The sequence below is a fragment of the Odocoileus virginianus genome, chromosome 17 (genome assembly GCF_023699985.2).
Source record: "Odocoileus virginianus isolate 20LAN1187 ecotype Illinois chromosome 17, Ovbor_1.2, whole genome shotgun sequence".
NCBI classification, from domain to species: Eukaryota; Metazoa; Chordata; class Mammalia; order Artiodactyla; family Cervidae; genus Odocoileus; species Odocoileus virginianus.
This window is the reverse complement of record NC_069690.1, coordinates 8,838,716-8,854,221: the sequence shown is the minus strand read 5'-3', so window position 1 is coordinate 8,854,221 and position 15,506 is coordinate 8,838,716. Positions and strand designations below refer to the sequence as shown.

Genomic DNA, 15,506 nt, shown 5'->3' with positions numbered 1-15,506 from the left:
CACATACCCCAAACACAATTTTATAAATACCATATATACCAATTTAAAAGCATTACATTTTTTGTTGTTTTTATATACAAATGTGAAAACTGGATGTAGCACAATACACTTCTCAAAAAACAAGCTTACTAAAAACCAGTTTTTATTTTAGTTTCTAAGATTCACAAAGTAGAAAAAATGTGAATAAGAAATCGCTGTATAAATATCAAAGATCAGAGGCTGTGCCTTGTGGTTCCGCAGAAAGTAGGTCAAAAGATTCAAATCCATAAAAGACAAAAATTGTAATGCTTCTGTAGGAATCTTATAATTCATTATGAAATCAAGTCACTTGGAAAAAGATTATCTTTGATATTTCTAACCCAGCAGATTAGTCTTTTGGTTTTTTTTTTTTTTAACTTAAGCATAGTTGATTTACAGTACCATGTTAAAGTCTTTTGGCTCTTTTTCTTTGATGACTTAAAACTAAAACAGGAAGTAATGGACTAGTTTTCCTCAGAGCTATACACTGGAAGGTAAAATCTTAAAGGAAAATACACACAAGGAATTAAGAACAATCTCAACCTTTTAACTAGCTCGAAGAAGGTAATGTAATGTGCGTTTGTGCTCAGTCATGTCTGACTCTGTGACCCCATGGCCTGTAGCCCACCAGGCTCCTCTGTCCACAGAATTTTCCAGCTAAGAATACTGGAGTGGGTTGCCATTTCCTACTCCAGGGGATCTTGCTGACCCAGGGATAGAACCCGTGTCTCTTGCATCTGCTGCACTGACAGGCGGATTCTTTCCCACTGAGCCACCTGGGAAGCCCTTTGACTAGCTCAAGACTCTCTATAGCGGCTTCCCTTGTGGCTCAGCTGGTAAAGAACCCACCTGCAATGTGGGAAACCTGGGTTCGATCCCTGGATTGGGAAGATTCCCTGGAAAAAGAAAGGCTACCCACTCCAGTATTCTGGCCTGGAGAAATCCACGGACTGTATAGTCCATGGGGTCACAAAGAGTCGGACACGACTGAGCGACTTTCACTGACTCTCTATAAAGTATTATTTTGCTTCAAAATTGTCATTGTTCACAGTATTCTCAAAGAATTTACAGAAGAATACTCAACTTCACAAAATTTTCATTTTGGACTGTACAGTTTACAGGAATGAAAACGGCAAACATTTCTGCAGCTAGATGAAAATGTTAACACATACCGATAACCACATAAAATAGAAGCCACATAAAATAGAAGCCACATATACCAATAACCATATAAAATAGAAGCCAAGCTCCTTCACCATTCAGAGTAAAGGAAAGGAAGAAAATAATAACAAAGAGAAAGAAGGTAATGAGAATAGGCCTATAAAAATCTAGAAAGGAAACAACCTGGACAGAGCAGAGAAAAAGTTGAAGATTCACTGATTAGTCAATAAATATTTAACAGTGCCTACTATGTGCCAGGACCTGCACTAGGTGCTGGATACACAAAGGTAAACAAAACATTCTTTATCTATTGCCCTCAGTCTGGGACAGATACATCAAATAATATATATATATATATAATTATTGTAAGTAGATATAAAGAAAAAGCAAAAAGATACTATGGAAACCAAAAACCAAGACTTAATTTAGACCTTTGGTAAAGAAACACCTCTATGAGGAAGATATATTTTAGGTAAGACCTAACGGTTGAGCTGGACAGTGGAGAGAAGGGGGAAAGTTGCTTGGGAAAAGAAAAAAAAAAGTGCGGTCCCTGAGGCAGGACAGAGCATGGCAGTTTCTGGGAACAAAGTCAAGACCACTGTGATTAAAGCACAGTTAGGAGAGTTGCTATGGGTTGCTAAGAGTTGATGGAAGTTTGGACCACAGTGGTGGGAGTAGAGACAAAAAGAAATGGGTAAAAAGTATTTTTCTTTCATTTAGAAGTGAAATCAAAAGACCTCAAAATAATTAATGCTCTTCAATCTTGCTTCTCTACTGTAGCAAAAAAAGTACTGAAATGGTCTTCCAAAGATGCCCTGAACTAATTGCTAAAATCTGTGAATACTAACTTGATATCACTCCGGTGATTGTGCTATATTATACGGCAAGTTGATCTTAAGACAGGGAGAATATCTTGGTGGGCCTGATCTAATCAAATGACCCCTTACAAGCACAGCGCTTTCTCTGACAGCAGGAGAAGCCAGACAGATGGAAGCACAGAAACACTCGATGTAACACTGCGGGTATGAAGACAAAGCAGGGCAAACGACAAGCAAAGTCAACGGCTTCTATCAACAGGTAATCAGTGCCCCTCCCCACCCTAACAACCAGCAAGGAAACAGAAACCTCAGGCCTACAGCAAAGATCTAGACTGTTCACCTGAATGGGCTACGAAGTGGAGTCTTTCCCTGAGTCTCTAGATAAGGGTCCAGCCTCTCCAACACTTTGACTGACCTTGACTGAGGCCTTAAGCAGAGAACCCAGCTGAACATACCCAGACTTCTGACCTACAAAACTGTAAGATAACAAATGGATGTTGTTTCAAGTCACTAAATTTCAGTAGCATGTTACAGAGCAACAGAAAACTACCACCCCATAAACTATGTGAGGAGAAATTAACAATTTGATAATCTAAATCTAAATCATATTATTCTAGGAACTTCCCAGGCGGTCTAGTGGTTAGGACTCTGTATTTCACTGCAGGGGGGCATGGGTTCGATCCCTGGCCGCAGAACTAAGATCCTGCATGTGGTACAGAGTAGACAAAATAAATAATTAAATAAAAGCTATGTGTGAAGGGGTGTGTGTGTGTGTGTGGTCACAGAAAGAAATCTAAGAAAAACAAATTTAGCTTGTTATTACTCCAAAGGCTAAATAAATATGAATTTGGTGACTGGAGTGAGCACTTATTTAAATATGACTTTGAAATTAAATGTCAGATATATTTTATAGAATTCAAATTTCTGTTATTAAGTCTAAACCTGTGCCATTCAATATGGTAGCCACTAGCCCCATGTGGCTACTAAGTATTTTAAATGTATATTCCAATTGAGATATGCTTTAAGTGTAAAATATAAATAGGATTTTGAAAACTTGGTATAAAAAATGAAAAAATTTTCAATATTTTAATATTCATCATATGTTTAAATGGTAAAATATTTGGGTTGTTGTTGTTCAGTAACCCAGATGTGTCCAACTCTTGGCGACCCCATGGAATGCAGCACACCAGGCCTCCCTGTCCCTCACCAACTCCCGAAGTTTGCCCAAGTTCATGTCCACTGCATCAGTGATGCCATCCAACCATCTCACCCTCTGACACCCTATTCTTCTGCCCTCAATCTTCCCCAGCATCAGGGACTTTTCCAATGAGTTGCCTATTTGCACCAGGTGACCAAAATACTGCAGCTGCAGCTTTAGTCCTTCCAACAAGTAATCAGGGTTGATTTCCCTTAAGATTGACTGGTTTGATCTCCATGCTGTTCAAGGGACTCTCAGGTGTCTTCTCCAGCACCACAGTTCAAAGGCATCAATTCTTTGGTGCTCTGCCTTCTTTATGGTCCAGTTCTCACAACTGTGGGTGACCACTGAGAAGACCATAGTCTTGACTATACGGACCTCTGTCAGCAGAATAATGTCTCTGCTTTTCAACACACTGTCTAGGTTTGTCATAGCTTTCCTGCCAAGAAGCAAATGTCTTCTGATTGCGTGGTTGAAGAAAGTTCTGCAAGTTCTAGTTTATGTAATGCCGAAGCCTAGCATGCAAGATTTTGATCATGATCTTACTAGTGAGGGAGATGAGTGCAATTTTCCAATGGTTTGAACATTCTTCAGTACTATCCCTCTTGAGAACTGGGATGAGGACTGACCTTTTCCAGTCCTGTGGCCACTGCTGGGTCTTAGAGATTTGCTAACATATTGAGTGCAACACTTCGATAGCATCATCCTCTGGGTTTCTGAACAGCTCTACTGGAATTTCATCACATCCACTAGCTTTATTAACAGCAGTGCTTCCTAAGGCCCACTTGACTTCACACTCCAGAATGTCTAGCTCTGGGTGACTGACCACACCATCATAGTTATCTAGTTCATTAAGATCTTTTTTGTACAGTTCTTCCATGTATTCTTTCCATCTCTTCTTGGTCTCTTCAGCATCTATTAGGTTGCTATCATTTCTGTCCTTTATTTTGGCAATCTTTGGGTGAAATGTTCCCTTGATATTTCCAATTTTTCTGAAGAGATCTCTAGTCTTTCCCCTTCTGTATATATGAATATATTGGGTTAAATAAAATAAAATAAATTCACCGTGTCTTTCAATTTTTTAAATGGGGTTAATTCTAGTCAATGGAAAGTGAACAAACTTGGATACGCCACTTCTAAGGTCTGGCCTCTAATACCATTCTCCACTCCTATGTTTGCTAGATGTACGCTGATGCCTGGAGCAACCTTGGAAATCATAGACCAAAGATGAAAAACTCTACTAGCCTGAGTCCATTAATCACTCCATAGAACACAGTGCCTCCTCCGTTCAAAGTACTCTCTGAGCAAGAAATAAACTAACATTACATTAAGCTTTTGAGATATCACAATTTACCCACAAGAGCAGCAATTTTTAGCCATTATAGTACAGAACATGTAAAAATTAGAAACAACTCGACTGTCCTTCAATAGGAAATTAGATAAATAAATCATAGTATATTCATACAGAATACTATATAGTAGCTAAAATGGAAAAACTCTTGTATGTATCAATGAATCTTTTTAAAAAATGTTAGTCTCAAGAAAGCTATTTATGAAAACAAAAACAAAAAAGCCGCCCATATTTTGACCATACAAATATGTGGGTAGTAAAAATATAAAATGAGCAGAGGGCTACATTCCCTAAATTCCCAGATTACCTCTAGAAAAAAAGAAAAGGAAATGAGTTCATAGAAGAGAGCGACAAAGTCTTCAATTTCATATGAAATGTTAATTTATATATGAAATGCTTTACTTCCTCAAAATAATCTTAATCATGATAATTTCTTGGAATGGGGGGTATACGGATATTTTTATTATTCTGTTATTTTGTAAATGTTTAAATCATTTCATAATATCAACAATCTTTTTCTTATATATATATCTTCTCAGACAGCAAACTAACAAAACTTTGTTAGAAGACATTTAAAAACTATGTACCAAAAGCCTTAAATATGTGAATATCTTTAATGTAATCCCAACACTATACACTATTTATAAATATACTCTAAGAAAATCAAAGGTTTGCTCAAAGGATGACCATCAAAATATTCTTAGAGCAACCAAAAACTGGTAACACCTAAAATGTCTAATAGCATTGTGATTAAACTACTGTGTAATTTTTTAAGAATTACACAGGAGGAAGAGTGAGATGTGTGAAGGTATAGATGAAAAAAAGACTGGCCACAAATTGATCACTGCTGAGGTTGAGCAATAAGTACACAATTTTTTATATACTTTAAATTTTTTATAATAAAAAGTTTTAAAATACGAGAATACAAAACTTTACCAAGTTTTTCAAAAAGCAGTTTAAAATAGTTATGAACAATATTTTGTGTTTAATCTCTTGGCTCATTCACTGGATTTATCGTGTGTTGTATATGTCCCCGTCATTGTTGGCCTAGGGATTTGATGGCAAACATGTAGCTAATAATCTAATGCAACTGCCTTCAAGCACTTTATCAAAATCACTTGGAACATTATGAATACCCCACTTTCAGTGTAGATATACATTTCTCATGTGTGGATGTGTATATATACATATATAAATTTCATACATGCATATCCATGCATACGTACCACTCTCACCAGCAGTATTATCAGTATTTCTTTGAATACACTGTATTCTATATAAACTACTTAATAGTTACATTTTCACAGATTTCTCATCAAATATAATCACCCTTTAAAAAAATCTAATAAAACTAAAGACAGAAGTATAGGCTTTCAAGTTTTGTTGCTTCTTACACTTGCATTACAAATAATATGTTCAACCTATGATTTCTTTGCAGGAATTTTTTAAGTCAATTATCTATTTTGTGAGGGTTAATTTTGTTAAATACAACTAAGGAATCCATTTAATGAGAGTAGGTAAACAGCAATAATCCAGAATGTTCTGAAAATTGGAGGAAAGGTGCCACTGTCAACTCTAAGTCAAGGAACTTGCAGGCCATCAGGATACCTCATGTATGGTATTTAACATGAAGCCAGCTGTCACACAGGACAAACTGCCATTCTCAATCAATACGTCAAGTATTACTAGCACTTAACTCCTTTTTTTTTTTCTTTTTTTTTTTTTGGTCATGCCACCTGTCTTTCGGGATCTTAGTTCCCCAAACAGGGATTGAACTTGGGCCATGGCAGTGAAAACGCCAAATCCTAAGTACTGGACTGCCAGGGGATGCTCTTAAGTTCATATTTTGTACACAAAGAAATAGATTTTAATATTTTATTCCTTCACTGAAATGGATTATTTTGGGTACACCTTAGTTTGAAGACCACTAGTCAAGATACATAAATATCTGTGGGAAAAAAAAAACAAGTGCTCTATTTTTTGGGCTCCAAAATCACTGCAGATGGTGACTGCAGCCATGAAATTAAAAGATGATTACTCCTTGGAAGGAAAGTTATGACCAACCTAGATAGCATATTAAAAAGCAGAGACATTACTTTGTCAACAAAGGTCCATCTAGTCAAGGCTATGGTTTTTCCAGTGGTCATGTATGGATGTGAGAGTTGGACTGTGAAGAAAGCTGAGCGCCGAAGAATTGATGCTTTTGAACTGTGGTGTTAGAGAAGACTCTTGAGAGTCCCTGGGACTGCAAGGAGATCCAACCAGTCCATCCTAAAGGAGATCAGTCCTGGGTGTTCACTGGAAGGACTGATGTTGAAGCTGAAACTCCAATATTTTGGTCACCTTATGCGAAGAGTTGACTCACTGGAAAAGATCCTGATGCTGGGAGGGATTGGGGGCAGGAGGAGAAGGGGACGACAGAGGATGAGATGGCTGAATGGCATCACCGACTCGATGGACATGAGTTTGAGTAAGCTCCGGGAGTTTGTGATGGACAGGGAGGCCTGGTGTGCTGCGATTCATGGGGTCGCAAAGAGTCGGACACGACTGAGCGACTGAACTGAACTGAACAAGAGGAATAAGCACTAGGTGTTCTGTAAGGAGACACAGAAGAGACATCTAATTCATTATGAGTGTGAGGTTGGTGAACAAAGGAAGCGATGTGAAATGGAGACTTGAAGAATGGCTTAAAGATTGGACAGAGTAAAGTCGGAGTGGGAGAGCAGGGTAGATCAAACATGTTGCGTCCAAAGGTACAGAGATAAGAGCAAACACAGGGCATTCAAACTAATATATTAATAGTCTAAAACAACTGAAGTATAGTTTCTAGGGGTGGGATGGAGTGGGTGGACAGTGATTCAAGGATGGGGCTGATAAGATTATAAGGGCTTGTTTGGATTTTATCTGTAGGGCAATGGAGAAATAGGTGATGAAGATATACAATAAAGAACTGGCCTTGCCAAAAAGAAGTCTGGCCTTTGTCCCCAGCTCCTGGGAGGTAACCTCTAAATCCCTGGAATTTCTAGAGTAATAGGAGTGTCTTTGTTATTCATGGTGGGCCCCTTGGATCACTTGGTATCAGCCTCGGGTGGGAGACTGGAAACTATTAATAAGTTCAACCATGTGAGCAATCTACCAATAAATCCCAATAAAAACTGGACAGCGAAACTTAGGTGAGCTTTTTGGGCTGGCAAGACTCCATGAGAGAGGGACACATCCCTGAGGACAATGGAAGCTTCACCTCTGAAACCCTTCCAGATTGCAGCTCATGCATCCCTTCCTTTGGCTGGTTCTAAATTCTACCTTTTCCTTATACTGAACCATAATCCATTAATATAATAAGCTTTCAGTGAGTTCTATGAGTCTTTCTAGCAAATTATCAAATCTGAAGGTAGTTTTAAGAAACCTGAAAATTATAGTCAGTGTCAGAAGTGAGGGTGGTCTTGTGCACTCTTCCCTCTAACTTTATAGTTGGACCCTAACTCCTTGCAACTTTTGCCTCGGGCATACTTGACTGTGTCTGACTGGAGAGCTGTGCCTTTGACCCCAGTTTAGCTAATACTGGGTAAGCGGTAAAATATTTAAGCAATGGGTGACAATTAATCAATCTATGTAATCTAGATTCTAGAGGAAACACTTTACTATTACTACACTGGGGAAAATACATTGGAGAAGACTGGGAAGAAACAGCAATGACAGTAGCGATGGTGAGGGACATATTTAGGAGATATTTATAAGGCAAAATTTGACTGAATGTGAGGAGGCGAGAAGGAGAAATCAAGGATAAACCCACTAAAAAGAGAATCAAGTTTTAGCTTTGTCTTCTGTGGGGGAGACAGAGAGAGATGGAAGATCAAATTCAGTTTTGGACAGTTTAATTTGAGAAGACTTTGAGACATCTGGATAGAGCCATTCCATTAGCAGTCAAAGCAAGGATGGAGACAGAGTTGGGAGCTATTAGCATAACTACAATAACCAAAATCATGGGAGAGACTAATGTTGACCACAGACAAATAAGCCAACCAAACTTGAAAAGGCCAAGGACCAAACAACAATATAAAAGGGTTAGGCAGAGTATTAAAAGCTCACAGAGAAGTGGCAGTCTAAGATGTAGGAGAAAAACCCAAAAATTATGGCTTACGCCAGACGGTTGATATTTTCTTTTTTTCTGCTACTTCTTACTACCTTTAACAAAAAAAGGGGGGGAGGGGTTAAGGAATCTAAATGAGTGGCCTAACTCCCATCCATGTATTTTTTCATATATATACACAAAGTTTAATGGCTTTCTAATCTATCTCAAAGTCATTAACGAGTCACATAATTCAATACAATTGAATTATTAGTGTCTATAAACAATGATTTTCTTTCCCAAGCCATTTTTAAAGTGGCCACCCTCATTACTACTGTAAACCATCTGTAAGTATTTAACTTTGCCAGGCTACCAAAATATCTCCCTCTCCTTGAGAAGTCCAACCCAGACTAAATGAATAACTGAGGAGACAACTGCTCTAAAAATGTACTGACATGTAGCTCTAATACAGACTTCAGAGTATTTGTTTCTTCTGGGTTAAAACAAATAGATTTATCCTCCATACAATAACATAGAGAAATAAAATACAGCATTGACCTATGCAACCTATCCAAGGTTATTCATATCTGCTATAAGATCAGCTGTAAATTTTATTTGAAATTATTTCAAAGCTATAAAATATCTTACCTCCACCTTTTCAAAGAGATCCATTAACCTCAAAAATCCTAATTTTGCATCATTAGAATTTATTTTACTCTCTTAGGGGGCATTTTAGTTTACAGAAGTAAAGGAGATAATTTTTACATGAGCAGCTGAAGATTCCAAATCACTGGAATTTTTAATTGACATGGAATAGACTAATTCAGTTAAACAGTTCTAAGGAACTGCCGGAATTTATTATTCATTCTTAAAGATTTAATTAGTTGAAACAAAACTGTTTAAATAGGCCTTTAAAAAAAAGTATTTATAGCCCACAACAGAGATCTTTCTCATCCTAGGGGATTTTTAACATTTCAAATAATTTTTCTTTCAAAATGTTACGTTTTTATCTAGTAGAGAAATATTAAGTACATATTTCCCATTAAAAGCAAAAACTCTATCACAAATACTGAAAAACTTTCAAGTTGCTAATTATAACTATATTTTGTCGATTTAAACCTTGATCCTTTACTTACCTAAGTAACTGCTTATCTCAAGCTAATCCTAAGCTTTGAGTTTACCAAAATGAAGAATGATAAATATATCTGCTGTTCTTAAACTCTGAGAGAAGCAAAATACTGGGGAAAATATTCACTATATTTTTTGAAGTAAAATTTCAGCCAGTGTATACATAAACAGTATTGAGAAAGTAAGCACCTTTATTTTTTTTCTGTAGCTTCATACTATGTATTTATAAAACACTGACAGAAAAAATAGTCTAGAGACTTGTGAAAGTGGTTCTAGTTTCTTCTTACATTAGTTTCAACTGTGAAATTAGTGAATATATATTTCAAGTAACTTCATTTAAGTATTTTAGCACACTCTGACAAGCATGACCATTTCTAAAGAATATTAAGAATTTCCAAAATAAAGAGAGAGTGGGTATCTGAGAAAATATTTTGGAAAAAAAAAAACTTCACCTCCCCCAAATTAGTAATTCCAACATATTCCTAATCAGAATGATCTCAAAGTGTTTCCTAGGAAATTTGATAACTCAACTTTTCCTAGGAAATTTGACAACTCAAGAGTTTTGAGGTTCAAAAACTATATTGAAAAATGCTAGAAAACCATTTGTACATAAATTGTCATTTCTGAATCAGGATCCTCAGTTTTCTCTTCTGCAAAATGAAGCGAACAAGAAAATGATCTATCTCTACAATGTCTTCCAGTACTGATTCTTGTGGCCAAGTTGTATGATTTTCTTTCATAAATAATAAATAAAGCACAAAAAGTATGTGTTTTTAAACTGTGAGACTTTTAGGTTTTGGGGTTTTTGTTTTGTTTTTTTTTTTTTTTTTCAGTTTGTTAACAACCTTGAAGATACTTCACATAAACAAGCCAGGCATTTTATATCTGAGTAAAACATAAGTTAATAGCTTCTGCACAAAACAGTATACATGATGAAATCTCTGATTTAAAGTGAAATAATTTTTTCCAACTTCAATTTTTGCTAGTTTTACTTCAAATCTAAACTTCCTCAATTAGATGGCCATTTTATAATCTGAATACTTTTCTAGTTTATACATGTATTGAAAATTTTGCTTCCTTTCCATGTGGCAAAACACACATCTACCTACCATCATCTTTATACAGATTTTTAAAAAACCTTGAATGGTACATATTCAAAGTTGTTCTAAACTAATGACTTTTTTTTTTTGAAATGGACTTTCTCTAATGTTTAAATGCGTATTTCTTTAATTCTGCAATTGCATTTGTAAAGGTAAAATTGTCGAAATAGTCTGATGCTGAGATAAATCTTTCCACTTAAGTAAACAATTCCATTTTATTTTAAGCAAGAAGTCTTAAGTGTCTATATAGTATTAAAAATGAGATTTCATAAACTCTATTCTACGATTGTTTACAAACACTAGGAAGAAATACTCCTAAGATGTTTTTACATGCCATTTTACATTTCCCAAAAAGGAGTATTACTTTGGTAACCAGACGGTATTTCAAAATTGAAATTTCAATAGTGTGTAAAGTATGGGACACACCAACACAGTCCACTTTTACAACAGGTATGTTCAGTGCTTTTTCCTGTTGACAAGCTTCTGTTTTAACAGGAAGAATGATTTGATCGGGTGTCTGTTAGGTTGGAAAAAGACAAAACCTTTACTTTCCAGGTCCTTCTCTTAATCTAAGATTTTAAAAAAATCCAAGAAGTGATCTTAACTGCAGTGATCTTGCAGTAGTAAACTTTTTGATGGGGACAGAGTAACACCTTTCATTACAACTATCAGCAGAAAGGCAAAAGGCTCCAGAGGTTTACCAGTGTTCTCAGAAACTTGTTAGTATTCTCCTCTGTCATTATTTCAGAACAATTCCATTTAGAAAGAAACGCAATTGTAAACTGCTTCTATTTCAGGCCCATAAAAACTGGGATGAAAGGCAAAGCCTTGACCTTTCTATTTTAGACTTTCATCTGTGTAGCTAAGCCATCTGCTTTCTCTCTACCCCATCTACTTAATGGACTGAAAATACTGCACCTAATTGCAATTTTATCAAACCAGCCAGAGTTTTCCACTTTAACGAATTACGGCTCTGTCTTTCACCTGAAGGCTCGCAGGTAAAATTTTCCTTACCCGTCCCTCCCCATTTCCTTCCTACCTCCCCCAATTATGAGTTATCAAGTATCATTAAACTACAATACGAAGCTTCCGTGTATTAAGCCATCTACACTTTCAACACCGAGCGCCCAACAGAAGAAAATCGACTCCAGTCTCCCCTCCTGTGGATCTGGGGCCGGGATTATCATCTTTGTTGCGGTTACGCAGGAAGCACCTAGCAAGCAGCTCCTGCCTAGAAGAGTCCGCGTCTCTCCGCCGCCAAACAACAGGGAGGGGGACTCGCGCCGGGAAAAAGACAGACCCGGGTGGGAGGAAAACCTCCAGGAGGAAGGAGAGGGCTGGGAAGAGGCAGCTCTCAAGACTAGAAGGAAGGACCTTCCCAGGCACCAAGCAGAAAAGGTGTGAGAAGTGGAGAAAGAAGTGGGCGGCCGGGGAGAAGCGGGAAGCCGGGGGCCTGGCGGGAGGGCGCGGGGGGCGGCTCCCGGGCCCCGGCGGGAGGCGCGGGGGCCGCGGCGGGCGTGGGCACCTCGCCGCCGACCGCCCGAGTCCGAGCAGCGGGGGCGCTTCCAACCTCGCCAGGGCGCCAGCGTGAGGCGGGCGGGGGGGATGAGGAGCGGAAAAGCGAGCAGTTCGAGCGGCAGAGGGAGCCGCGTCGAGGCCGGCGCGGCGGGGACGGCGGGCCACCCCCCGGCCGAGCCCCGCTACTTAACTATTTGTAGAGCTGCTGCAGGCACAGGTCCAGGCTCTCGCCCTCCACCTCCTCGCGGGTGATGCGCTCCGACAGTGGCCGCGGCAGCGGGGGCAGCGGCGGCAGCCGGGTCTGCGGCGGCGGCACGGCCGACTGCCCCCGGGCCGCCGCCTCCTCGCCCGCCGCCGCCGCCGCCTCCTCCTCCACCGCCTCCTCCTCGGGCTCGGGGTCTTCTCGCTCCTGCTCGTGCCCCCCCTCCTCCGACGCGGCCCCCGCGGCCGCCGCCTCCCCGGCTTCCTCGACCGACGCCTCGCGCGCCTCAGCTGCCACCAGTTCGGGCTCGGGCTCGGGCTCCGACTCTTCGGGTTCGGGTTCCGGCTGGGGCTCGCCGCCGCCGCACGGTCCGCGAAACTCGCCCAGGAATAGCTCCAGGAAGCGCCGGTAAGTTTTCTCCTCAGGGCTGCAGCCGGCCATCGCTGCTCATGCCCCAGGGCCGACCGGGGAAACGGGTGGGGGAGGCCCGCGAAGGGGAGGGGGGCTGCTGGCGAGCCTCCGGCTCCCGCAAGGGCGGTTAACGGCCGCGCCGGCACGAGCGATCAGCACTAGGTTGCCTGGAGAGGGCTCCCGCAGGCGTGCGCGCCGCCGAGCCCGGACGTGCGCGGTCCGGGGCCGGGGGGCGGAGCGCGCCGCCCCTCGCGGGTCTGGAGGGAAAGTTGGTCTCGGGCGCGCGCGCGGGGTCCGGCGGAGGCCCACCCTCTAGCCCTACGGAGAGCTCAGCCCGAGCTGCCTAGAGACCGTCGCCATGGCAACCGGCCTCTAAGGAGGAATTTCAGGGTCCCTCCCGTCGAGTCCACAGAGTCGAAAGGGACACTCGACTAGGTCCCCTCTCCAACTCTGAATGCCTTCATTGTGTGGATACCCTAACCTCAAAGTGGTTAAGACGGAACTAAGACGTTCGCCCGGTCTAGCTGTTGGTCTCCCCTTGATTTGGATTCACCTCAGTTTTCCTTATCTGTCCTGTCGTGTCTTAGGGTCCGTATGTGCGGAAAGATACCAGTGTGAACACCTTCTGTTGTCGATGACAGTAATTTAATAAGTAGTTTGCAGGGGAAGGCATTCAACATCTACAAAGGTAGGTTCCTTTGCCTTCATTCTCTCATCTGATTCTGTGAAGTGGTGTTATCCTCACTTCCCAAAAAGAGGAAGCAGGATTAAGTACATTTCTTTTCTCAAGGTGTGGAAGCTCCTAGTCGTGGCATTGGAATTGGAACCCAGATTGTCAGCTTCTAAAGCCTTTCTAGACCCTTTTTCCTGTACTCTTCTCTGACTTGGAAGACTCAACAGTGTCTATCAAGCCTTATTTTTAAAAAGCTTTATAGTTTGTGCGTTATAGTCATCCCCTTAATCCTTGTAATAGCGCTTCAAGGTAGAAGGTATTACCATGATTCCATCCCATGGATGAGAAAACTGAGACTTCAAGATATTGCGATGCAACAAGGACTAAAAACAGCTCTTTTTACTACAAAGCCATCAGTTTTCCAGCACATCAAGACACCCTTCTTGAGTGTCTGCAGGCAACCCACTCCAGTATTCTTGCCTGGGAAACCCCATGGACAGAAGACAGAAGAACCTGGGGGGGGCTACAGTCCATGAAGTCGCAAGAGTCCGACATGACTTAGTGACTCAACAACAAATATATACTTTATTACATAATCTGTATTTTTTGGTACATTTTGTTTGCTCTTCTTCCCCATCCCCCTGAGTCTCTATTTTTGTAGACTGAAAGTGAAACAACTTTAAATTATTCTAATTTTCTTACCAAACTACACACAAACCTATTATTTTCAAGCCTTGCTGAGGGGAGTGGGAGAGGGAGAAGCGGTGTCGTTACGCAGCTGTATAGATGACAGCATCATTACTGCATACTGCCATGGCCATGGCAGCATATAATTCAGCAGAAATACAGTGATTCTTTCTCCACTTTGAAAAACGTGTTCACAAAACATCCACCCCATCCTCTCCATTTATTCCTTCTGGGTTTCAGTTGGATTTAGGGTCTGAAATAACATTTCTAGTCAGTTATTAATGGCAGAAGGAGTCTCCCTGCCAACTGTTTTCATATAATACTGTATTCTAAATCCCTGATGTGATACTGTTATTTTAAGAATAAGTGGGTTGAGCTCACTAATGTACATTATGGCATCATGTAAAATAGACGTCCATTCTCTTTCTTAGCTTGAAATTAAATAATACATGATAGAAAGTGTATACTGAGTAATGCATGAGTCCTCTGTAACTGCTTATTTTTGTCTCAAAGGTAAATGGTAAGACCCAATAAATAAGTCTGTTTCCAGACAAGCTAACTGTATTTATACATGTTTTGTTTAAAATATCACCAGTGTAGAGCAACTTCTTTATGCAATGCCAAGAGAGTCTTTAAACTCTTCATTTGCCTTTGTTTTCAATCCACCTGTTCATTTCCATTTCAGAATGTCTAGAAAAGACTGACATCACTTTTAAGGGTACAAAACCTAAATGTCCACAATTTTACATTCCAACAACTATTTAATATCTCAGAATTTGACACAGTGACATTTAGTTCAAGAGCACAAAGCTGTCAGCTGTTAACAATTCACATCAAGCTACACCTTCCCACTTTGTAATATAGTTGCCTCCCTCGTCTAGGTGACATTTATTTGTGACGTTAATTTATGACTCAACCCACATATCAAAGGGAAGCGTTATGTGTTGGGGAAACATTACTACTAAGAGTAAAAGAAAAAGCCTACACCTCTACATTACTATAAATGAGAGGTGTGTTTGCTTATATTAATGAAGATATTTCTTTACAAAAGATCAATATGGATCCTGCTGCATCCATTTGACAGAGGAGCTTCGCCAGAAGGTTGCTGACAGCAGTGCTGGGATCTCAGAGCAGCTGTGTAGGATGATTCTGCCATTGTCAAGAAGTCTTTT

At 40.2% G+C, this 15,506-nt stretch overlaps 1 protein-coding gene across 1 annotated transcript in view; it reads right to left on the bottom strand.

Annotated features, from left to right (window-relative positions):
* PPM1E (protein phosphatase, Mg2+/Mn2+ dependent 1E) overlaps positions 1 to 13,196 on the bottom strand; it is a 211,512-nt gene extending 198,316 nt beyond the window's left edge. Inside the window, exon 1 of the mRNA XM_070478551.1 lies at positions 12,553 to 13,196. Within this exon, the coding sequence (XP_070334652.1) occupies positions 12,553 to 13,004 (452 nt within the window). The 5' untranslated portion in view covers positions 13,005 to 13,196. The remainder of the gene's footprint in view (positions 1 to 12,552) is intronic.
* Between the last annotated feature and the right edge of the window lie 2,310 nt (positions 13,197 to 15,506).